The sequence below is a fragment of the Lactuca serriola genome, chromosome 9 (assembly GCF_051521515.1).
Source record: "Lactuca serriola cultivar US96UC23 chromosome 9, Lser_US96UC23_V15, whole genome shotgun sequence".
Taxonomy (NCBI): Eukaryota; Viridiplantae; Streptophyta; class Magnoliopsida; order Asterales; family Asteraceae; genus Lactuca; species Lactuca serriola.
The window spans coordinates 217,486,673-217,512,747 of record NC_136416.1 but is presented as its reverse complement, the minus strand read 5'-3'; the positions used below and the strand labels follow the sequence as shown (position 1 = coordinate 217,512,747).

The 26,075-nt window shown below is 42.2% G+C and overlaps 1 protein-coding gene across 1 annotated transcript; it reads left to right on the top strand.

The window, feature by feature from the left end:
* Positions 1 to 23,611: 23,611 nt before the first annotated feature.
* LOC145077095 (uncharacterized) lies at positions 23,612 to 25,449 on the top strand. The gene is made up of 2 exons (XM_079022876.1): positions 23,612 to 23,820; positions 24,597 to 25,449. The coding sequence occupies exons 1-2, from the start codon at positions 23,754 to 23,756 to the stop codon at positions 25,145 to 25,147; spliced, it is 618 nt and encodes a 205-aa protein (XP_078879002.1). The 5' UTR covers positions 23,612 to 23,753; the 3' UTR covers positions 25,148 to 25,449.
* Positions 25,450 to 26,075: the final 626 nt, after the last annotated feature.

Sequence of the window (26,075 nt, the reverse complement as noted above, 5' to 3'; positions counted from 1 at the left end):
GGCAGGTCAAGCACCTCTCAACAAACCACGCGACGTCCCTCTTCATACAGGGCCACCAATACTCCTTTCTCAAATCCAAATACATCTTAGTGGCCCCCGGATGGATCGAAAATTTCGACCGATGAGCCTCCTCCATCAAAGTGGTACGCGTTCCTCCCACAAACGGTACCCAGATACGCCCCTGAAATGTCATAAGACCCCGTCCATCGGTCACGAACTCTGAAACCAAACCAACAACCCGTTCCCTCTTCTGCATCTCAGGTTGCACAGCCTCGACCTGTGCCCCGCGAATGGCGTCCAATACCGGAGCTATCATGGTCAATCTCAAACATACATCCCGCAGTGGAGTGCTCTCCGCCCTGCGGCTCAACGCATTGGCTACCACATTAGCCTTGCCTGGGTGGTACAGGATCTCACAATCATAATCCTTGACCACATCTAACCACCTTCTCTGTCGCATATTTAGGTTGGGCTGATCCATCAACTACCTCAAACTCTTATGGTCCGTGTATATCGTACACCGAACCCCATACAAGTAGTGACGCCAAATCTTGAGGGCGAACACGACTGCCCCCAACTCTAGATGATGGGTGGGATATCTCGTCTCATGAGGCTTCAGCTGCCTCGATGCATATGCTATCACTTGCCCTCTCTGCATCAACACCGCTCCCAGCCCCAAAATCGATGCATCACAATATACCACAAAGTCCTCCATCCCTTCCGGGAGAGCTAATACCGGGGCTTCGCACAACCTTTGGCGAAGTGTCTCAAAGGAGGCCTGCTGCTCGGGACCCCATGAGAAAGCAACACCCTTCCGGGTCAATCTGGTGAGTGGCACTGCGATCTTGGAGAAATCCTTGATAAATCTCCGATAATACCCTGCCAACCCTAGGAAACTCCTGATCTCGGAGGGTGACTTCGGCACCTCCCAACCCATCACTGCCTCAACCTTGTCCGGATCGACCAATATCCCTTCCAGGTTAACGAGATGTCCCAAGAACTGAATCTCCCGCAACCAGAAATCACACTTGGAGAATTTGGAATAAAGCCTCTCTGATCTCAGAACTCCGAGAACCTCATTCAGATGCTCCTCATGCTGCTCTCTAGATCTCGAATATACCAGAATGTCGTCTATAAACACAATCACCGACCGATCCAGCATCGGCCTACACACTCGGTTCATGAGATCCATGAACACCGCCGGGGCATTGGTAAGCCCAAAAGGCATCACCACAAACTCATAATGCCCATAACGCGTCCTGAACGCTGTCTTCGGGACGTCCTCATCCCGCACCCTCACCTGATGATATCCAGACCTCAAATCGATCTTGGAGAACCAAGATGCTCCCTGCAACTGATCGAACAAATCGTCGATCCTCGGCAATGGGTAACGGTTCTTGACCGTCAGCTTGTTCAACTCCCGGTAATCAATGCACATCCGGTGTGAACCATCCTTCTTCTTGACGAACAGGATAGGTGCTCCCCACGGCGAGCTGCTCGGCCGAATAAACCACTTCCCCAGCAGCTCCTAAAGTTGTGAGGATAACTCTTGCATCTCTGGAGGTGCAAGGCGATAAGGCACCTTAGCGATAGGCGCAGCCCCTGAAACCAAATCGATACTGAACTTCACTTGCCTCACAGGAGGCACACCCGGCAACTCCTTGGGAAATACATCCGGGAACTCACGCACTACCGGAACCTCCTCAACTGAACTCGGCCTCTCGGAAACCACCCGCGTATCCATCACATACGCCACAAAACCCTTACAGCCCTGGTGTAGACACTGCCTCGCCCTAGCGGCCGAACAAAACGCTGATCCTGAACGTGTACCCTCGCCGTATACCGAAAGAACTCCCCCACTAGGGTCTCGTATGGTCACCAGCTGACGCTCGCAGTCGATAACCGCACCGAATCTGCTCAACCAGTCCATGCCCACAATGACACAGACATCACCCATCGCAATAGGAACCAGATCAATCGGGAACTCAACACCGAAAATCTCGACTACGCAACCTCGGAGAACCTCCGTGGCATATATCACTCTATCATCAGCTATGGAAACTCTCAGAGGCCGACTCAACGCCTCACGACTAACACTGATATGCTAACTAAAAGCCAAAGATACAAAAGACCGACTCGCACCCGAGTCAAATAACACCAAGGCAGGTACATAATTCACAAGAAAAGTACCTACACATAACATAACATAAGCATAATATCTCAACATCAAAAATAAATACATGAAAGAATACATACCAGCCACGACATCAGGTGCTGCGCGGACCTCCTCCACGGTCAGCTGAAAAGCTCTCCCTCGTGCCCTCGGCGCCTCGGCCTTCATCGGCCGACTCTCCGTAGCTCTGATGGCGGCAGGGGCAGATCCCTAAGGTACTCCCTGAGATGACCCTCGCAACTGCGGACACTCTGCCTTCCGGTGTCCGGTCTGATTGCAATGGAAGCACACTGCAAACCCCTTGGGGCAATTCTTGGCCATATGCCCCTCCTTGCCACATTTGTAGCAAGATCCTGCTCTGCAGACTCCATCGTGACCCTTGCCACACTTCCCACAAGTGCGGTCCTTCTGGCTCCCTGGTTTGGGATCAGCGGGCTTGGCTCGCTTGGCTGCCGGCTGAGACTGTGCCGGTTGCCGATCCCTCCCCTGAGACTCCGCCTCCTCCCTGGCCTGAGTCTCAAGCTCAATCTCCCTCTTCCGAGCATTTGCCTGAAGCTCAGCAAATGTCCGGTACGAGGAGTTCGCCGCGAACTCCCGAATATCCCTCCTCAAAATACTCAAATAACGGCTCATACGTGCCTGCTCAGTGGACACGTGCTCAGGGCAAAACATCGCCCTCTCATGGAACATCCTCGTGATCGCTGTAACTGACTCAGTACCCTGCTTGAGGGTCAGAAACTCCTGTGCCAAACGCTCCCTCTCCACCTGGGGAACATACTCATCTCGGAACATGACAATGAACCTCTCCCAGGTCACTGCCGCAAGCTCAGCAGGCGTGAAATGCGCCGTCACAAACTTCCACCAGTCATTCGCTCCCAAGCGAAGCTGGTTCAGCGCGAACCGAACCTTCAAATGCTCAGGAGATGAGCAAGTGAAGAAACACCCCTCTATATCAGATATCCACCTCATAGCTGCCACCGGATCCTGGGTCCCATCAAACTCTGGTGGTTTTGTGTTGCTGAACTCCCGGAACAGCAACGCATCACCACCTTGCGGCCTCACGGCAGCAACAGCCGCGGTAGCTGCTGCAACAGCAGCCTCAGAAAGAGCGGCATAACGCTCGTCAAAGGTCTAAATCAGCGTGGTCTTTATAGACCCAAACATCTCCGGTATCTCTGCCCTGATGGCCGCAGCCACCTCCTCATGGATGATCCGGCGGATCTCCTCATCACTGGTACCACTGCTCTCGGGCATCAAGCGTGTCCTCACCATGATCTACCTCTAAAATACAACATACGATAAATTAGAACCCATACGAGCATACTCACACTCGTCAACTCTTTCCTCCTTGATCCTTGGTATTCCAAAGATTCTTACTTGGGCTGTACACCGCTCCGGTGCTTTCAGTAGTAAGGGCCCAATACTACTGTCCACACCGTATAAGAATACACCCCAAGTCCTCCTCTTCAGATCCCAAATTCCAAGAACTCTATCATGCATAGACCTCCCTCTAATAGATCTCTCATAAGCCCCTCGCTGCTACCTACTCACTCTCAAGCATCTCATAGCAGCTCACCTCTTCCTAGGCTAAGGCATCACAAATCAGGCCACTCTAGTCCTAATAGGAATACATAGCCTACTCTAGCATGCAAATACATCATATCAGTATCAATATCACATAACATAAGGGTATTTTGGGAAATCACCGTTCGGGCGCGGACTGATCGTACACACAACTCTGCTCTGCATTTTCAAAATCAACTATTCTTTTTGAAAATACTTCTCAAATCCTCAGTTTGAGTTCAAATACGCCCGAAGGTGTACTCGAATCCCTCAAACCAAGGCTCTGATACCAACTTGTAACACCGTGAATTTCAAAATAATTTTTCACAATTTATAAAAACATTTCTCATTAACTTTTCATAAAAACATTAAGTTTAAATCCCAATTCACATTATACAAAATCCCAAGATCATATGTATATCAAAATCCCATGCGTGTGTACAGATCAAGCCGGCGCCTTCCCACGGTCATCGCTAGTACCTGAAACAACAACACTAACACTGTAAGCACAAAGCTTAGTGAGTTCCCCAAAATACCACAAACATAACACATATATTAGCCACTCGAGGCTATAACTCTATGGGTCCGTGCACCCAAGCTCTGTGAACCCTCAGGTTCTAACTCTGGGAACCTTCCGGTTCCAACTCTATAAACATGCACAACATAAATCACATAGACATCATGCAGTACAACACATAGCATACACATAACATATATACTCTGACACATAACTCTGATTACCTACTTAAGGTAAAGTATAGTGAGAAGACTCACCTCGCGTATCTCGATAACTCGCAACTCCTGGAATCACTCGTGCTCGATCCTCCGAGCTATAATCCTCCTATAACATCATATGACTCTAATTAACACTTTTACCACTAAGGTTGACTACCCCTATTAAGTCAACACTAGTCAACTCTGGTCAACGGTCAACGGTCAACTTTGACCGGACTCGGCGAGTGCACTAGGGCGACTCGGCAAGTCTAAGCATTTTCACCAATTCTCTAGGATTCCCTTTTTGACACGTCGAGTATTCCCCTAACTCGACGAGTTCCACCTGGTAAGAATCGCGGGGCCACCCCGACTCAACTCGCCGAGTCTCAAGAACAACTCGACGAGTTCCAGTTCGACTCAGTCCACCTGTCAACTTCTAACTCGCCCTGACTCACTGAGTCAACTCATAACTCGGCTGGACCACTCACCGAGTGGTCAAGGACAATCCTCATGCTACTCGCCGAGTCTGTTCTTCAGACTCGGCGAGTCCATGCCATGCATCAACTCAAACTTGCTTCTGAGGTCAGATCTGCTCCAACAACTCATAGATCTGGCCCTCCTAAGCTAATTCATCATGTAAATTCCATAACTTGGTGCTCATAACACACCCCATGACTCATAAATGGTGTTTTGACCTTAAGCACAAAGTCCCCAATCCAAAACCCTCATAGATTCATAAAAAGCTTGGGCAAAGGGACACTCTGGACCTCCAAAGGTCCAGATCTATAACTCAACTCACTTAAGGGACCAAGGAAGCACTAGATCTAACCACAAAAAGGCTCAATAAGCCCTAAATCAATATAAACCTCAACATAACAGAAATAGCTTGAAGATAATACCTCAAATGTGATGTTATGGACCTCAAACCTTCAAGAAGTGGCTCCTCTTGCTTTCCCTTAGCTAATTCTTCCTTTCCCTTGCAAAATGATACCTCCAAGGTCAATAATGGCTTCCTACTTTGCTCCAAACGCTCACACTTGCTAGGGTTTCACTCAAGGGACTGGTGAGCACAAATGACGGCCTAAAGGCCCTTTATATAGGTCCCAAACTCGAGAAATTAGGGTTTCATTATACAGCGCAGACTCGCCGAGTCCAGGCGCGAACCCGCGTCTAGAACCGCGATCCTACTCGGCGAGTCTGAGCTCCAACTCACCGAGTCCTCTCACAAAACACCGAAAACATAATCATAAAAGATACCTGGAAATCCGGGCTGTTACAGTTAGAGAGGGTTGACAGGTGGATTGAGTCGAACTGGAACTCGCCAAGTTGTTCTTGAGACTCAGCGAGTTGAGTCGGGGTGGCCCCGCGATTCATACCAGGTGGAACTCGTCGAGTCAGGGGAATACTCGACGTGTCAAAAAGGGAATCCTAGAGAGTTGGTGAAAACGCTTAGACTCGCCGAGTCGCCCTAGTGCACTCACCGAGTCCGGTCAAAGTTGATCGTTGACCGTTGACAAGAGTTGACTAGTGTTGACTTGATAGGGGTAGTCAACCTTAGTGGTAAAAGTGTTAATTAAGAGACATATGATGTTATAGGTGGATTATAGCTCGGAGGATCGAGCACGAGTGATTCCAAGATTTGCGAGTTATCGAGATATGCGAGGTGAGTCTTCTCACTATACTTTACCTTGATAGGTAACCAGAGTTCTGTGATCAGAGTATTTGTATGCTATATGTATGTGATGTGTTGTACTGCATTATTTCTATGTGATTTATGATGTGCATGTTTTAGAGTTGGAACCGGAAGGTTCACAGAGTTAGAACCTGAGGGTTCACAGAGTTTGGGTGCACGAACCCATAGAGTTATAGCCTCAAGTAGCTAATATGTGTTATGTGTGTGGTATTTTGGGGAACTCACTAAGCTTTGTGCTTACACTGTTAGTGTTGTTGTTTCAGGTACTAGCGATGACCGTGGGAAGGCGCCGGCTGGATCTGTACACATGCATGGGATTTTTGATATATATGATCTTGGGATTTTGTATGATGTGATTTGGGATTTTAAACTTAATGTTTTATGAAAATTAAATGAGAAATGTTTTTATAATTTGTGAAAAAATTATTTTGAAATTCACGGTGTTACAAGTTGGTATCAGAGCCTTGGTTTGAGGGATTCGAGTACACCTTCGGGCGTATTTGAACTCAGACTGAGGATTTGAGAATTATTTTCAAAAAGAGTAAAATATTTTTGAAAAACGCAGATCAGAGTTGTGTGTACGATCAGTCCGCGCCCAAACGGTGATTTCCCAAAATACCTTTATGTTATGTGATATTGATATTGATATGATGTATCCGCATGCTAGAGTAGGCTAGGTATTCCTATTAGGACTAAAGTGGCCTGATTTTTGATGCCTTAGCCTAGGAAGAGGTGAGCTGCTATGAGATGCTTGAGAGTGAGTATGTAGCAGCGAGGGGCTTATGAGAGATCTATTAGAGGGAGGTCTATGCATGATAGAGTACTTGGAATTTAGGATCCGAAGAGGAGGACTTGGGGTGTATTCTGATACGGTGTGGATAGTAGTATTGGGCCCGTACTACTGAAAGCACCAGAGCGGTGTACAGCCCAAGTAAGAATCTTTGGAATACCAAGGATCAAGGAGGAAAGAGTTGACGAGTGTGATTATGCTCGTATGGGTTCTAATTTATCGTATGTTGTATTTCAGAGGTAGATCATGGTGAGGACACGCTTGATGCCTGAGAGCAGTGGTACCAGTGATGAGGAGATCCGCCGGATCATCCATGAGGAGGTGGTTGCGGCCATCAGGGCAGAGATACCAGAGATGTTTGGGTCTATAAAGACCACGCTGATTGACACCTTTGACGAGCGTTATGCCGCTCTTTCTGAGGATGCTGTTGCAGCGGCCACCGCAGCGATTGCTGCCGCGAGGCCACAAGGTGGTGATGCGTTGCTGTTCCGGGAGTTTAGCAACACAAAACCACCAGAGTTTGATGGGACCCAGGATCCGGTGGCAGCTATGAGGTGAATATCTGATATAGAGGGGTGTTTCTTCACTTGCTCATCTCCTGAGCATTTGAAGGTTCGGTTCGCGCTGAACCAGCTTCGCTTGGGAGCGAAGGACTGGTGGAAGTTTGTAACGGCGCATTTTACGCCTGCTGAGCTTGCGGCAGTGACCTGGGAGAGGTTCACTGCCATGTTCCGAGACGAGTACGTTCCCCAGGTGGAGAGGGAGCGTTTGGCCCAGGAGTTTCTGACCCTCAAGCAGGGTACCGAGTCAGTTACAGCGATTACCAGGATGTTCCATGAGAGGGCGATGTTCTGCCCTGAGCACGTGTCCATTGAGCAGGCATGTATGAGCCGTTATTTGAGTATTTTGAGGCGGGATATTCGGGAGTTCGCGGCGAACTCCTCGTACCGGACATTTGCTGAGCTTCAGGCGAATGCCCGGAAGAGGGAGATTGAGCTAGAGACTCAGGCCAGGGAGGAGGCGGAGTCTCAGGGGAGGGATCGGCGACCGGCACAGTCTCAGCCGACAGCCAAGCGGGCCAAGCCCGCTGATCCCAAACCAGGGAGCCAGAAGGGCCGCACTTGTGGGAAGTATGGCAAGGGTCATGATGGAGTCTGCAGAGCGGGATCTTGCTACAAGTGTGGCAAGGAGGGGCATATGGCCAAGGACTGCCCCAAGGGGTTTGCTGTGTGTTTTCACTGCAACCAGACGGGACACCGGAAGGCGGAGTCTCCGCAGTTGCGGGGATCAGCTCAGGGAGCACCTCAGGGATCCGCCCCTGCCGCCATCAGAGTTGCAGAGAGTCGGCCAGTGAAGGCCGAGGCGCTAAGGGCACGAGGGAGAGCTTTTCAGCTAACCGCGGAGGAGCTCCGCACAGCGTATGATTTCGTGGCTGGTATGTATTCTTTCTTGTATTTATTTTGATGTTGAGATATTATGCTTATGTTATGTTATGCGTAGGTACTTTTCTTGTGAATTATGTACCTGCCTTGGTGTTATTTGACTCGGGTGCGAGTAGGTCTTTTGTATCTTTGGCTTTTAGTCAGCATATCAGTGTTAGTTGTGAGGCGTTGAGTCGGCCTCTGAGAGTTTCTATAGCTGATGAGAGAGTGATATATGCCACGGAGGTTCTCCGAGGTTGCGTAGTCGATATTTTCGGTATTGAGTTCCCGATTGATCTGGTTCCTATTGCGATGGGTGATGTCTGTGTCATTGTTGGCATGGACTGGTTGAGCAGATTCGGTACGGTTATCGACTGCGAGCGTCAGCTGGTGACCATACGAGACCCTAGTGGGGGAGTTCTTTCGGTGTACGGCGAGGGTACACGTTCAGGATCAGTGTTTTGTTCGGACGCTAGGGCGAGGCAGTGTCTACAGCAGGGCTGTAAGGGTTATGTGGCGTATGTGATGGATACGCGGGTGGTTTCCGAGAGGCCGAGTTCAGTTGAGGAGGTTCCGGTGGTGCGTGAGTTCCCGGATGTATTTCCTGAGGAGTTGTCGGGTGTGCCTCCTGTGAGGCAAGTGGAGTTCAGTATCGATTTGGTTCCGGGGGCCGCGCCTATCGCTAAGGTGCCTTATCGCCTTGCACCTCCAGAGATGCAAGAGTTATCCTCACAGCTTCAGGAGCTGCTGGGGAAGGGGTTTATTCAGCCGAGCAGCTCGCCGTGGGGAGCGCCTATCCTATTCGTCAAAAAGAAGTATGGTTCACACCGGATGTGTATTGATTACCGGGAATTGAACAAGCTGACGGTCAAGAACCGTTACCCGCTGCCGAGGATCGACGATTTGTTCGATCAGTTATAGGGAGCATCTTGGTTCTCCAAGATCAATTTGAGGTCTGGATATCATCAGGTGAGGGTGCGGGATGAGGACGTCCAGAAGACAGCGTTCAGGACGCGTTATAGGCATTATGAGTTTGTGGTGATGCCTTTTGGGTTCACCAATGCCCCGGAGGTGTTCATGGATCTCATGAACCGAGTGTGTAGGCCGATGCTGGATCGGTCGGTCATTGTGTTTATCGACGACATTCTGGTATATTCGAGATCTAGAGAGCAGCATGAGGAGCATCTGAGAGAGGTTCTCGGAGTTCTGAAACCGGAGAGGCTTTATGCCAAATTCTCCAAGTGTGATTTCTGGTTGCGGGAGGTCCAGTTCTTAGGACATCTCGTTAACCAGGAGGGGATATTGGTCGATCCGGCCAAGGTTAAGGCGGTAATGAGTTGGGAGGTGCCGAAGTCACCCTCCGAGATCAGGAGTTTCCTAGGGTTGGCAGGGTATTATCGGAGATTTATCAAGGATTTCTCCAAGATCGCAGTGCCACTCACCAGATTGACCCGGAAGGGTGTTGCTTTCTCATGGGGTCCCGAGCAGCAGGCCTCCTTTGAGACACTTTGCCAAAGGTTGTGCGAAGCCCCGGTATTAGCTCTCCCGAAAGGGATGGAGGACTTTGTGGTATATTGTGATGCATCGATTTTGGGGCTGGGAGCAACGCTGATGCAGAGAGGGCAAGTGATAGCATATGCATCGAGGCAGCTGAAGCCTCATGAGACGAGATATCCCACCCATGATCTAGAGTTGGGGGCAGTGGTGTTCGCCCTCAAGATTTGGCGTCACTACTTGAATGGGGTTCGGTGTACGATATACACGGACCATAAGAGTTTGAGGTACTTGATGGATCAGCCCAACCTAAATATGCGACAGAGAAGGTGGTTGGATGTGGTCAAGGATTATGATTGTGAGATCCTGTACCACCCAGGCAAGGCTAATGTGGTAGCCGATGCGTTGAGCCGCAGGGCGGAGAGAACTCCACTATGGGAGGTATGTTTGAGATTGACCGTGATAGATCCGGTATTGGACGCCATTCGCGGGGCACAGGTCGAGGCTGTGCAACCTAAGATGCAGAAGAGGGAACGGGTTGTTGGTTTGGTTTCAGAGTTCGTTACCGATGGTCGGGGGCTTATGACATTTCAGGGGCATATATGGGTGCCGTTTGTGGGAGGAACGCGTACCACTTTAATGGAGGAGGCTCATCGGTCGAAATTTTCGATCCATCCGGGGGCCACTAAGATGTATTTGGATTTGAGAAAGGAGTATTGGTGGCCCTGTATGAAGAGGGACGTCGCGTGGTTTGTTGAGAGGTGCTTGACCTGCCGTAGGGTTAAGGTCGAGCACCAGAGGCCGCATGGCAAGTTGCAACCACTGGAGGTTCCCGAGTGGAAGTGGGAACAGATCACTATGGATTTCATCACCAAATTGCCGAGGACTGCCAGAGGAGTTGATGCATGGCATGGACTCGCCGAGTCTGAAGAACAGACTCGGCGAGTAGCATGAAGATTGTCCTTGACCACTCGGTGAGTGGTCCAGCCGAGTTATGAGTTGACTCAGTGAGTCAGGGCGAGTTAGAAGTTGACAGGTGGACTGAGTCGAACTGGAACTCGCCGAGTTGTTCTTGAGACTCGGCGAGTTGAGTCGGGGTGGCCCTGTGATTCTTACCAGGTGGAACTCGTCGAGTTAGGGAAAGGAAGCAATAGCTAAGGGGAATCAAGAGGAGCCACTTCCTGAAGATTTAAGGTCCAGAACATCAAATTTGAGGTACTACCTTCGAGCTATTCTCTGTTATGTTGATGTTTATGTTGATTTAAGGCTTATTGAGCCCTTTTGTGGCTAGATCTAGTGCTTCCTTGGTCCCTAAAGCGAGTTAGGTTCTAGATCTGGACCTTTGGAGGTCCAGAGTGTCTCTTTGCCTAAGCATTTTATGAGTCCATGGGGGTTTTGGATTGGGGTCTTTGTGCTTGAGGTCAAAACACCATTTATGAGTCATGGGGTGTGTTATGAGCACCAAGATATGGACTTTACGTGATGAATAAGCTTAGGAGGGCCAGATCTATTAGTTGTTGGAGCAGATCTGACCTCAGAAGCAAGTTTGAGTTGATGCATGGCATGGACTCACCGAGTCTGAAGAACAGACTCGGCGAGTAGCATGAAGATTGTCCTTAACCACTCAGTGAGTGGTCCAGCCGAGTTATGGGTTGACTCAGTGAGTCAGGGAGAGTTAGAGAGGGTTGACAGGTGGATTGAGTTGAACTGGAACTCGCCAAGTTGTTCTTGAGACTCGGCGAGTTGAGTCGGGGTGGCCCCGCGATTCATACTAGGTGGAACTCGTCGAGTCAGGGGAATACTCGACGTGTCAAAAAGGGAATCCTAGAGAGTTGGTGAAAACGCTTAGACTCGCCGAGTCGCCCTAGTGCACTCGCTGAGTTCGGTCAAAGTTGACCGTTGACCAGAGTTGACCAGTGTTGACTTGATAGGGGTAGTCAGCCTTAGTGGTAAAAGTGTTAATTAAGAGACATATGATGTTATAGGTGGATTATAGCTCAGAGGATCGAGCACGAGTGATTCCAAGATTTGCGAGTTATCGAGATACGCGAGGTGAGTCTTCTCACTATATTTTACCTTGATAGGTAACCAGAGTTCTGTGATCAGAGTATTTGTATGCTATATGTATGTGATGTGTTGTACTGCATTATTTCTATGTGATTTATGTTGTGCATGTTTTAGAGTTGGAACCGGAAGGTTCACAGAGTTAGAACCTGAGGGTTCACAGAGTTTGGGTGCACGGACCCATAGAGTTATAGCCTCGAGTGGCTAATATGTGTTATGTGTGTGGTATTTTGGGGAACTCACTAAGCTTTGTGCTTACAGTGTTAGTGTTGTTGTTTTAGGTACTAGCGATGACCGTGGGAAGGTGTCGGCTTGATCTGTACACACGCATGGGATTTTTGATATATATGATCTTGGGATTTTGTATGATGCGATTTGGGATTTTAAACTTAATGTTTTATGAAAATTAAATGAGAAATGTTTTTATAATTTGTGAAAAAATTATTTTGAAATTCACGGTGTTACAGTCGGTAACCTGGTTAGGATGATGATATGTTATGTGATCTGTTAGATCCGCTTGTTGACTGTGAATTGTTATATGATTGTATATTTATATGCACATGGTTGTTTGGACTGGAGTTGGGTTGAGGCGGGTCCTACTTTGTGCTGTAGGCCAAGATACCCTGGGTGGACCGGTTGTCCCGAAGGCCCAGCGAGCGGTCCGGATAGGCTGTAGGCCCCAAGAGGGCGGACCAGACGTGCCGAGGCTCGGAGAGTGGACCAGGCCGACTGAAGGCCCGGTGCGGGCGGACCAGTCATATTGTAGACTCAGAGAGTGGACCAGGTGGATTGAAGGCCTAGTGCGGGCGGACCAATCACACTGCAGACTCGAGGTATATGGATAGACTCGGAGGGTGGACCAGGTGGAATGTTGGCCAGAGCGGCGGACCAGTCACACAGTAGACCCGAAGTGCATGGATGTTCTGTGATCGGATATGTTATGGCATGTTATGCGTGTATGGTATATGTGGTTGGTATTTTGGGGATATCTCACTAAGCTTTCAGGCTTACAATTGTGGTTTAATGTTTTTCAGGTTCTTCAGGAGACCGTGGCAAGGCGAAGGCGTGATCGTACCGCTCCTCATGTTTATGTTGTGATGTGATTCTGGGAATACTCTAAATTAATTGTATTAAAAACCTTTTTGTAATAATTTAATGAAATCGGGTTGTTTTTTGAAAAGTTTAAACTGGTTGGAAATTTTCGGTCGTTACACCAGCAGCTGGAGTTGTGTCAGTGGGACCTCAGCAGTGTCAGGTGAGTTACCCTCACTATATATATATAGGGTCTAAGGCACGCACCAAGGCCGACCCTTTAGATTGTTATTCTGGTTATAGTATGCTTGTTGCTGTTAAGATCTGTTAGATCAGTATCCTGGTATATAGGATGTTATATGCTATCATGATCTGTTAGATCCGTATCCTAGTATGTAGGATGTTGTATGCTGCTATGATCTGTTAGAATTGTATCCTTGTAGATAGGACTTTGTCATGCTATTATGATCAGTTAGATCAGTATCCTGGTATATAGGATGATGCTATGCTAGTGGTCTAGTTAGGTCGGTATCCTAGTTATAGGATGTTGCTATGTTTGATGATATGTTAGATTGGTATGACTGTTATATTTATATATGCAAGTGTGATATTTATGTGCACATGTTTGTTTGATTTTGAGTTGGGTTGAGGCAGTCCAGCTTTGTACTGAAGGTCAACATACCCAGGGCGGTCCGGATAAACTGAAGGCCATGTAAAGGGATTCAGTCAGACCGAAGGCCCGGTGAGCGGTCCGGATAGGTTGTAGGCCTTGCGAGGCGGTCCAAACGTGCCGAAGGCTCGGAGAGTGGTCCTGATTGACTGAAGACCTGTGAGGTGGTCCAGTCAAGCTGATGGCTCATTATGCATGTTGTTCTGAAATTCATATATAATATGGATATATTTATATGGTGTTGGTATTTTGGGGGAACTCACTAAGCTTTGTGCTTACGGTTTCTGTTTATTGTTTCAGGTGCTTCAGATGTCTTGGCAAGGCGAAGGCGTGATCGTACACATCCTCGTGTTTTGGACTTATGGTCTCTGGGAAACTCTGATAATAAACCATTTTGAAAATACAAGTGTAATACTTATTGGTTTTGAAATGTTTTAAAAAGTTTTAATTTGGCTTGAATTTTATGGATGTTACAAGTTGGTATCAGAGCCTTGGTTTGAGTGAATTGGACGAACATTCGTGGGAATCCAGTCTCAAACTAAGGAAAAAGATTTTCAAAGGATTTCACATGGTTTTCAAAATAAGGAAAAGAGGATGCGAAGTGTACGATCAGCCTGAGCTAGTAAGTAGACCCCAAAATACCATACGGTCATTTGATGTTATGATATGTTAGGATAGGGATCTTCAGGATTTGCATGATAGAATTGCCTGATTATATGATGCCTGCTAGCCTAGGGTTTCTTTATATGAGACTGACATCATTACTGTAGTTGTTTAGTGTATGCATCACGGTTGTACATAACTAAGATCTTATAGCCCAAGAATGTTTGATTTGGACTTATGTTCTATTCTTATTGATTAGGTCTTAGGGTAAGATTGGATATTCTAAAGTCTATAAGTTCTAGCGTTATGTATGGCTAGCATACACTAGTGCTATAGGGTTGGTGGAAGTTTCATGGGTGGGTTGTGTGGGACCGGTAAGCCAGTTATGAGATATTTAGCATTCCTCTAGGAGTGTGGACTAAGCGCTCGCCATGTTTATGTATATTGTTAGGGTGTTGTGGTGATACTTGAGACAAATATAGGTAGGTGTGGAAGGTAGTATGCGCCCGTACTACTGAAAGAACAGGACCCATACGCGTATCAAGGAAGTCACAACCCCTAGGGTTGGGTAGGGAGTTGGTCCCTTGTCAGTATATGGATTGTTAGGGATCTTTCTGGTGAATTACCATAATGGTGGTTACGATATGTCCCGAGTCCGCTCCGGGTCAGGATTGAGAGTTAGCGGCCAGGGTAGGCCAGTGTTGTCAGAGGATCATGTCAATGAGATTATCTGGGAGGAGGTGATCGAGATTGTTCGAGGACAGTTGCCAGAGATGTTTGGGTCTATCAAGACTGTTAGGGTCGAGTATTTCGACGAGCGCTATATAACTAGTGCTGAGACAATTGTCGTGGCAGCTATAGCAGCTGTAACAACGGTAGGGAGAGGAGTGGGTCGAGCTTTTCTAGTATCGGGATTGGCTACTGGTGCATATTCTAATGAGCCGGGGGCTGCAGTTATGTGGGATCAAGGAGATGTTCTATACTTGTTATGTTCCGCGAATTGAGCGGGAGAGATTAACACCATGAGTTTCTAGATGTGAGGCTTAAGGGGGTCTTGCTGGAGGCTGGAATGTGAGTCGCGAGGGACTTCGGAAAAGAGTGACGATTATGTTCAGCTGGAGTTTTGAAAACTGGAAGCGGAATGGTTAATTGATGGATTGGGTTGTTGTCTTATAGGGCAAGGATTGTGCCCTTTCAGTTCTTTAAGCTCGAAGGAGAAAGCATGCTTATGACCAAGGATCAAGTTGTATTCCAGCTCGGGGACTATTGGTTACAGGGATTGGTGATATTATTTCAGCTCCGGTGAGCGCAGGTGGGTCGATATGGCATAAATATTTTGTGTCCGGTTTGCCTTGGGTCTCTTGTGTCGGACAGGAGGGATTGATTGTGCCATCTATTGCACTTTTGGGGATTGCAGACTATGTCTTCGGAGTAGTTTGTAGCCCGGGTTAGGGCAGAGGTTGCTTCAATTGCTGCAATTCAGCTGTCGATGATCGAGCTAGTGAGTGAACCAGAGTGCGAGACACTAAATGTTATTATTTCTAAAGTCGAGAGCGGGAGACTTATTGGAGCATATTGAGAAGAAGGGTGATATGTGGGAGGTTCGCGGATAGAGTTCCACATGATGGTTATCCAGCATTGTCAGGATTCAGTGATTTTGGTAAGTGTTATTGATTGGCGAAGGAAAGAGCCAAGGGAAGTAACTCGTTGTTGAGATGTCAGTTGGAGCAAATACCTTTTTGAATTTCAGGATTAGAGTGTGGGAGCATTCAAGTATTAGGAACCGTCGGATTCACTGGGATTCAGGAAGTGTTCATCTAGTTCTTAAAAGTGTGTGATCATTGGTAATTGGCTGGTAATAGAGCACTAGTTGGAAAAGAGTTGGTTGTCATCGGATCGATCATTGGAACATGAGAAGAACTAGGAATTTTCCAACTTTCATGGGTTGTGAAGACTTAGTCGAATCTAAGTGGGGAAGAATTATATTTTTAGATTCAACAGCTGGAGTGGTTTTGAAAATGAGATAAGTTTCGCATCGTTTTCAGGGAGAAAGACAACCCAAGTGGTTGTTTGGGTTGAGAGTTGTGTGAATTGGGAGTTCGATAGAACTCCCGAGCTTATGTATCACGTCTTCTTGGTGCTTAATAGCAGAAGTTGGGAAACCATGTAGGATTTCTAGTTATGAATTGAGTTCAGTTCGAGTATTTGATCGAGGTTGTGTTTGACTCTAAGGATTTTTGGGTTGATAAATTGAGGGTTTTGTTAGCTTCCAGGGCTCGACAGTACATTCAGCAATGGTGTGCGGGTTATTAGCATATGTGTTAGGCACGCGAGTCAGGGAACAGACCACGAATTTCCGAGAGGATGGATGATCTACATGAGGCCTAGGGTTAGGCCAGGGTTAGAGTCCACGAAATGGATCAGGAGTTCAAAACCCTAAGTGGGTGAGAACATTATGCATGGGAAAGATCACCAAGGGTGGTCCAATAGATGCTCAACAGTTTAGACTGGTCCAGATGATTGAAGGCCTGGTGAGGCGGTCCAGTCATGCTGAAGACTTTGTATGTGTTTGTGGATGTATGTTCAGGTATTGAGTATGCTGCTATACTATATCAATCAGTAGGCATGTTCCCAAGTATTGAACATGTTGCTGGAGTAGGCTGAAAACTCCGGTGTATTTGGGTTGATCGGAAGTTGTTATTAGAAATCAGATAGAGTATAGATGATCTTGGTGATCCCATCAGTTTAGAGTATCTCACAGGATTAATCTGTTTATATCGAGTAATACTCCAGTTGGGGATTGGGAGTAGATCTGAATGGGTATCCGTCAGTTTTAGGAAGGCTTGGGATTAGAATGTTCTATCATTCAGGTTCTGGGAACAAGATTGGACTTGGTTAAGATAGTGAAAAGACAGTAGGAACACAACTACAGTTATGAGACAAAGTAAGCAATGAATTTCTTAAGGTTGTGTGTGATGTAATGATACCATTGGTCATGTAGCAACCGCTTGTAGTCGTGGATTTGGTAATGACAGGATTCAATGTGTGTATCCGATCGGTTGGAATAGGAGATTGATTGTGCCATCTATTGCACTTTTGGGGATTACAGACTATGTCTTCGGAGTAGTTTGTAGTCCGGGTTAGGGCAGAGGTTGCTTCAATCGCTGCAATTCAGTTGTGGATGATCAAGCTGGTGAGTGAACCAGAGTGCGAGACACTAAATGTTATTTTTCTAAAGTCGAGAGAGGGAGACTTATTGGAGCATATTGAGAAGATGGGTGATATGCTGGAGTTGTGTCAGTGGGACCTCAGCAGTGTCAGGTGATTTACGCTCACTATATCAACAGGGTCTAAGGCACCAAGGCTGGCCCTTTAGATTGTTATTCTAGTTGTAGTATGCTTTTTGATGTTATGATCTGTTAGATCGGTATCCTGGTATATAGGATGTTATATGCTATCATGATCTGTTAGATCGGTATCCTAGTATGTAGGATGTTGTATGCTGCTATGATCTGTTAGAATGGTATCCTTGTAGATAGGACGTTGTCATGCTATTATGATCAGTTAGATCAGTATCCTGGTATATAGGATGATGCTATGCTAGTGGCCTAGTCATGTCGGTATCCTGGTTATAGGATGTTGCTATGTTTGATGATCTGTTAGATTGGTATGACTGTTATATTTATATATGCAAGTGTGATATTTATGTACAAATGTTTGTTTGATTTGGGGTTGGGTTGAGGCATTCCAACTTTATGCTGAAGGTCAACATACCCAGGGCGGTCCAGATAAACTGAAGGCCCTATAAAGGGATTCAGTCAGACCGAAGGCCTAGTGAGCAGTCCGGATAGGTTTTAGGCCTTGCGAGGCGGTCTAGACGTGCCGAAGGCTCGGAGAGTGGTCCTAATTGACTGAAGACCTGTGAGGTGGTCCAGTCATGCTGAAGGCTCATTATGCATGTTGTTCTGAAATTGATATATAATATGGATATATTTATATGGTGTTGGTATTTTGGGGGAACTCACTAAGCTTTGTGCTTACAGTTTCAGTTTATTGTTTCAGGTGCTTCAGATGTTTTGGCAAGGCAAAGGCATGATCGTACACATCCTTGTGTTTTGGACTTATGGTCTCTGGGAAACTCTGATAATAAACCATTTTGAAAATACAAGTGTAATACTTATTGGTTTTGAAATGCTTTAAAAAGTTTTAATTTAGCTTGAATTTTATGGATGTTACAGGTGGTGGCGGTTTAGGGTTGTGCCTCTGATTAGGTAATTATTGTTCTTCTTCTTCTAATTGTTGCATTTTTTTTGAGTTCTTATTCTCCATAAATCTCACAGAAACCATTTCTTACCCGATCTAATCTCAAAAGGTAGTCACTCCTATTCAATTTGAAATGCTTAAACCATATCTTATTTCTAATTCCTCGTACCGTAATCGGATACCAAGAAGCTAATTCAATCTTTTAATACTTTTTGAATGGTTGAAAGGTGTCACATTCAAATTGAAGGAGATGGGATCTCGAAGACAATTGATAATGATATTACAGTGAGTTCTATCAAGTAATATTTTTTTATTATTTAATTAAAGTGGAGGTTAATATTTGCATAATGTCAAGTTGTAGTTGCCCTGAATCTTCATATGTCATTTTCACTATATGTTATGCTGTAATGCAAGGATTCATTCAGTGGAATCTTGATTTTGATTCAAAAGGTGAGCATGGTGACAGATATGTATGAATTAATAAACTTGGTTGTAAACTAAGAATGAGGTGACATTGAATCTGGATTTTTTTTTATAAATATTTTGATATTTAAATGATTAAATATGTAGTGTTATTATTTATAAACTTAAAAAAGGAAGTTATAATGGCATAGACACATTTCTGTATTGTTTATGGATAATATAATTTTTTTGTGTGATGTTCTAATTTAGTTGTGTTTTATTGAATTTCAGCTTGTAGGTTAAACTTTTATAATGATTTCGTGATTTCTTAATATGATATGTTGTAGACGACTGAAAAGTGTGAAAATGTAGTATTATTTCTTCTACTATGCTAATTATGTTCTATAAATTACGCTATTGGGAACCAGATTGTGATAATTGATGATACGCAGATTGTGGATTATTGATATGTGTAATTTCAGTAATTACATCATACATGCTAGAGGATCAAGAGGGACATGCATCATAGGTATTTGATTAAATGCCACTTTCATATGAGTTGCCATATGTTTTATACCCCTTTGTAAGGCATTTATACGCATGGCTAAAAGTGTCATCGGTAACAAAGAAAAACTTCATTTCTCTTTCAAAAAATGGTTGTAGCTGAAAGTACATTGTGAAGCATGATTTCAGGTTTGCATTAAAAGCTCCATTTTCTTATTTGCTCTTAAGATGCGGCAATGGTGCATGAATAGATTAATTCTAAATTATTTATTAATAATAAATAAGTTTCTTTCTGTTGTGATCCCTCTTTTCACTGTATCTATTTGCAGGACCAAGAAGGGTAAAAAGGTTGTTCTAAGCATTGTGATATGTAGTAGCCATTGAGAGAGAAAGAAGAAGAAAGCCTTATGCACCAGGTAAATCATTGCGGCTACTTTATTTGAATCGTGATTAATATCCATATTAATGTATTTTAATTATGAACAAAGTAATTCTATTAGTTAGGAGGGTGATGCTGAATATATAATTGAAATGGTAGAAGAATATGTAGGGGAATGGTAGATGACATTGGAGGTACAAATTATTTCTTTAAGCACATACCTAACTTGAAAATGTCCAATACTTATTAGTAATGGATGGGAAATACTTCAACTGAACTGAATTTAAGCTACTCAATTATGTAATTTTCACTTGAAACTACAATGTGAGTGGCAAAGATTATGTAATTAATATATGTTCTGTTTCTTCGACTATAGTTTCTTTGATCTATAATTTTGTATATGTTTATTTATCTTACATTTATGTCATTGTAGATCATTGATGTGCTATTTCCAGGGAGGGCCATTGGCATCGACCAATTCCATGAGAGGTCAATATGAAAATGTTCTTAATGTGGAAACATGATGTAGGGATGAGCGTGGGACAGAACTTGTACCGACCCGTCCCGTTCCCAATTTCCCGAATACCGAATTTGATCGAAAGTTAATCCCGAGTACCGAACCGAATTAACATCACCGGTACTGTTACCGGGAATGGTACTGGTACCGGTGGTACCGATTCCCGAATTTCATGTATTTTGAGAACCAAATATCGTCCCGTATTTTTTAATTTGGTACGGTTCGGTACCAGTTCCGATACGGGATCGAGATTTGGGACAAACTGCTCATCCCTAACATGATGTATACTGATATTTTCAAAAAAAAAAAACTGTATAAATAACAAATTTGTAAATCCACTTTTATATTTCCCTTTTTTCCTGGGTTTTATATTAAAATAGGAAGAAACTTTCAAAAGAAAAATGGCATGTTAGAGGACAATATGTGGAGCAAATAAGTTGAAAAGCATTAAGAATTTGGGGTGAGATTATTCTAAGATATTGTTGAGTTTGATTTTTAGTTTGTAAATATTCAAGAGGTAAGAAAATAAAAATTTCCATAATGGCTTAATTATATATATATATATATATATATATATATATATATATATATATATATATATATATATATATATATATAGGGTTAGGTTATTTTGTTTTCACTATCTATTGTGTGCATGTATGACTGATTCTGGACCAATCATTTTAGTTATTTTAAGAAAGTAATTAATGCATATTACATGTTGAAGATATAATAGGTATTAATTACATCTTCAGCATTTAATATGCATTAATTACTTTCTTAAAATAACTAAAATGATTGGTCCATAATCAATCATACGGGCACACAATAGATAGTGAAAACATTTGAACCTAACTCTATATATATATATATATATATATAATATATATATATATATATATATATATGCTACTATTAACATGAGTTATGAGTAATCATAGAGGATCCTAAAAGGAAAGACATTGTGTTTGACCCAATTAGAGAATAATTTTAATTTAATGCTTGTTTTGATTTAATTTGCATTAAACTAAGCAGCAATCGAGTGATATAGTTGTTATAGATATGTGTTTTAGGCTTGTTGCTTTTAAATTTGTAATTTATACTCCATGCCTTAATAAAGTATTTTTGTGCAATGCTTCGGTTAACATTAGCTATTATTTATTTTTCAACTAAGACAGGTCAATGAAAAACTTTAGATGTCCATTAAATTGAGACTTAAATATATAATAGTGTTAGTCCCTAATCAAATGTAACTTATTTGTAGTAATGCTAGAATTTAAATTTAACATTATATATCGGCAATTGATTAAAAATATTTGTATAGTGATTTTTATTCCATAAATTTTATAAATGTGGCATCTTTTACATATGTGTTTGGAATTTAATTAGTTAGTAAATAATATTATCTAATCACAACTCATGTTTATACAAGATATATTCTCAAAAAGTCAACCACAAATTTACACATTTAGAATCCCTTAATCTAATAAATAAAACCAATTTTGTCACATGGCAACACACTTGGTTCTTTGTATGGATTCATTATATGAACTTCAACCTGAGGAAATCATTTAAGTTGTATTTGATCTGTTGACATTTATAACGGTACATTTAGAGTACAATGTTATTAATATTTAAACTATTTCATGTAGGACATATTTAATTCTACTCATAGATAAGTGAAATGCCCTTTGTTTTGATTCTTTTCGGCTGAATTAGTAGCCTCAATAACCTAATTTTTGCTTAATGTATTGTTAATTGTTTGAAATGTCAAATTTAACGAGTTGCATGTATTTGGCTTCATCGTTGATAGTATGAATATGTCTTTGTGATGTCGGATTCCAATAGATTTGATATGTTTCTGGTTCACTGATCCATCTGCAATTATCAATCAGGAAATTAGTTGAACTTAATTAATAAATTAGATCTTCACATATGATTTAAGAAGCATCTGAAGGTAAATAGATTCTTCTGAAAACCTGTAAATCATATAATTATCTTATCTACCTATAACATTTTACCATATATGATGAAGTCAAAGTTCAAGAAGCCAAAAGAAAAATAAGGCACAAATACGAAGATGTTCAAATTGAAAGATACAAAAATCAATATCGAGAAGCAACTTTTGATTTTTTTTAATGTTTTCATTAACAGATTGATGCTTTGTTGTTGATGGTTAGCGATATCTGAGATAGCATGTACATTAGGTTTTATAGTCATTATAGGGACAAGAAGAAAGATAAAGAAATATAAAACAAAGAAAAGAAGAAACGTAAAGAGAAAAGAGTCGAATGGCAAAATGAGAATCATAATTAAGAAACACAGATTCAAAACAATGAGCACAAAAAACAAACAAAAATAAGACTAATTATCAGTGGTGAATTGATAGCAACCAGACATCGAAGCATATGTCGCTTAAATCTTGATTTTTTTTGAAGTTGTTGATTAAGATTTTCAGGTTCTCTTCATTATAAAAAAGTAAAAATAAAGAAAATACTTGCTTCGTATTGTTTTTCAAATTAAATCTTTATAGCTTGTCTTGTGAGTGCATCACAACTTCCATGTATTTAATAAGAATAATGCTCCAAAAGTGATATTATGTTAGCTTGTCTTGTGAGTGCATCACAACTTCCATTTATTTAATAAGAATAATGCTTCAAAAGTGATATTATGTTGCATTATACAAACTCATGACTTTTATAAAATAAGTGAATTTATATGTATAATTAAATACTTACAAATTACAAAGTTATTAAAAAAATACAATATTACAATTCATAAATTTTTCTAAATTAATAATATATTATTTTATTACTTAATTCTATTTAAAATTAATACATGTGGGTTCCACTGGTTTTAACCTAGTAATCATATATAGGAAGATGATAGAAAAAAAGTAAATAGGAGGATATTTAATTTTTCTAAAACAGATAAACCCCACGTTTAGGTCCTACACTTTCCGCGCTGTCGAAGATCAGCGATTTCAGCTGCCATCACCGCTAGTGATCGGAGCCAATAAACTATCATATTTTTTAAGTATCTATATTACATATATTCGATTCGGCTGGGTCGAAGACATCACAAATGGAACCGAATATAAAATTTTAATTAAAGAAAATACGCAAATTCATCGGCATTCTAAAATGGCTTGCTTTTTCGGTTTTTTTGTTTTAAATATTTTGTTTGGTTTCAATACCTATATAAACTAAAAATGTAAAACATGATATTGTTGTAAGGCGCTTTTGTCGTGTGTAATAAAACATGTAAAATGAGTTCATGCAAGGGTATTTTATTAATATTTCAAACTCCTATTCATCTTCCTCAACTAATTCAAACGATTTAATCCAATAAAATATTAACTAAAAACGAGAGGTGCATGGGAATTAAGAGAAAATTTAGACGATTTTGTCGTGAAGGTTGATCTCCGACATAATCCGAGATACATGCTATCAAATATAATTTAGGCGCTCTATGGATTTCAAGAGAAAATTTAAGTTTCTTGGGTTTTTCATCGGCTTTATGTTCCTCCGTTTCATCGGTAGGTACATTTTATCCTCCACCAGTTTTAATTCCAGAAGTTCTATGATTTCCGAATGCAAAATTGATATATATTTCAGTATTTAATCATCGAGACGCTTACATGTTACAAATTATCACAATTATTCTTCGCATATGAAATTTGTTGATGCCCGAAAATTGAACTGCTGAGACAAACTAGCAATCACTTCTAATACGGTATGGCCTTTGTGTTGTTTAAAGCCAGAAAATTCAACTATATTTCTATTCAATTCATCATTTTGATTAAAACAAGAAGAAATTTGTAAGAACATGTATCACCAATACATCGAAGTTGTTTAAGTAAATGCAGATACTAATTAAACGATTTCCGGAACTTATTTCCAAAATGACATGAAATTCTGTAAATTTTAAAGAAAATGGTGATCACTGCATATTCTTCACCTAACATCCTGGAAATAGATGTATGTTGTTATTATCTTGGGGAAGATTTCATTCAAAATATGTTGTTCTCCACGAAACCCCAACCACGTAGAAATCATTAACACCCCAAAAGCACAAGAGCAGGTAGTATATATGGTCACTACATTATACATAACAAGAGTGTTTATTTTCATATGCGAAACCTTTAGGTAGAAACAATACTATCATTGAGGATATGTGAGATGTAAATATCAAAACTTGAAAGTAGATTTCAGGCTTTTTACTTTCATCGAAGCATCCTTTTTTGTTAATCCTTAAATACCTGTCATCTGACGCCATATTAACATTGTTTCTAACACTTTTTTCCCTTTCTAGTATCTGGAAAATGCAGAGGGGTGGTTGGAGAAAAAGCTTCAACCCCATCAGGGGGGTATAGTATCTTTGATTGTCTGGATGGGGGTTCTGGGACACTAGTGTGTGGTGTAAAAGAAAGTGTAAAACTGTACACCAACAACATAAGAACAGCTCATGTGGAGCTAGCAAGAAGTAAAGCAGTTGAATCTTCACTGGCAGATGCACTCTCACAAGGCATTGAAAGCAAAGCTGCAGCCACACAAGCCAAGAAAGCAGGAGATAAAGCTGCAAAACTAGCAATGAGGAAAGCTGATCGTATCTTAGGACCTTTTGTTTCTTCTGCATGGGATCTTCTTGAAACACTTTATTATCAAGGAATTGGTACAGAAGGATTTCTAAGGGGTGCTGGAACGTTGTCAGGGACATATTATGTAGGGTTTTTAGGAGAGGAAAGATTTGGCAGATTCGGATATTTGATTGGAAGCCAATTTGGTAGTTGGATTGGGGGAAAGATTGGACTTATGGCATATGATGTTGTTAATGGCATGCGTTGCTTGCTTCATATTGGTTAAATATAGTAACATGTACAAGAATGTAAGGACTTAATGATATGGATTCATACATGTCTGAAATTCTTACAAATATTAAAGAATCTTAAAAGGGGACCATTATTCAAAAGATCATGTGTTCATGGAAGATCTGAATCACACTAAGGACTATATATGGAGAGGTAAATGCAACTTTTAGTTTTCATTATTATCTCTGTTTGAAAAATGTTATACTTTGAGTAGATACAGACTGATTTATGACACCTCATACATAAAACCTCGGAATTGTATATACTATATATATAGACAGATGATTTTGCACATTATGCCAGTTTCTATGGCTTAAATACATTCTATCACTAATTCTAAACAAATAAACTCACATCTTGCTAACATAGGCACAATCTGCTTAATGCTAGGGCTAAAGGTCATGGCTTGATATATGTTTAATGTCGAAATTCAGATGTCCCCCACAACTTCAATTTGGAATGATTAACTTATCGAATTATTGTATTAAGTAAACTATTATTCATGGAAGAATGTAAAAAGCACCACACTTCAAAAGCGTATGCCGCTCAGAATAAACTATCCATGTATGATATTTCTTTTGGGATTCTCTTTAGAAAGATGTAATGTTAATTTGCGACACAAACTAAATATTGTGGTTGGAGACCTAATCACTTGTTGGATTTGTAGTAGTTTGTTTAAATCAAAAACCAATAATCATATTTGATTTCTGTCACCATGATTAGGTCTAACGGTGTGGAGCATGGCATGTCATGCTGCGACAAACTATCCAATTATGACATGCCATTTTTAGGGGTGGGTCAAGATTGCTTTAAAAAAAATTAAACTATATTTTTTATAAAAACAAACATTTCATTAAAAAAAGAACTACAACATTTGAAATATTACTTAAACTAAACTTAAAATTTAACGCTTAAAACTTGAC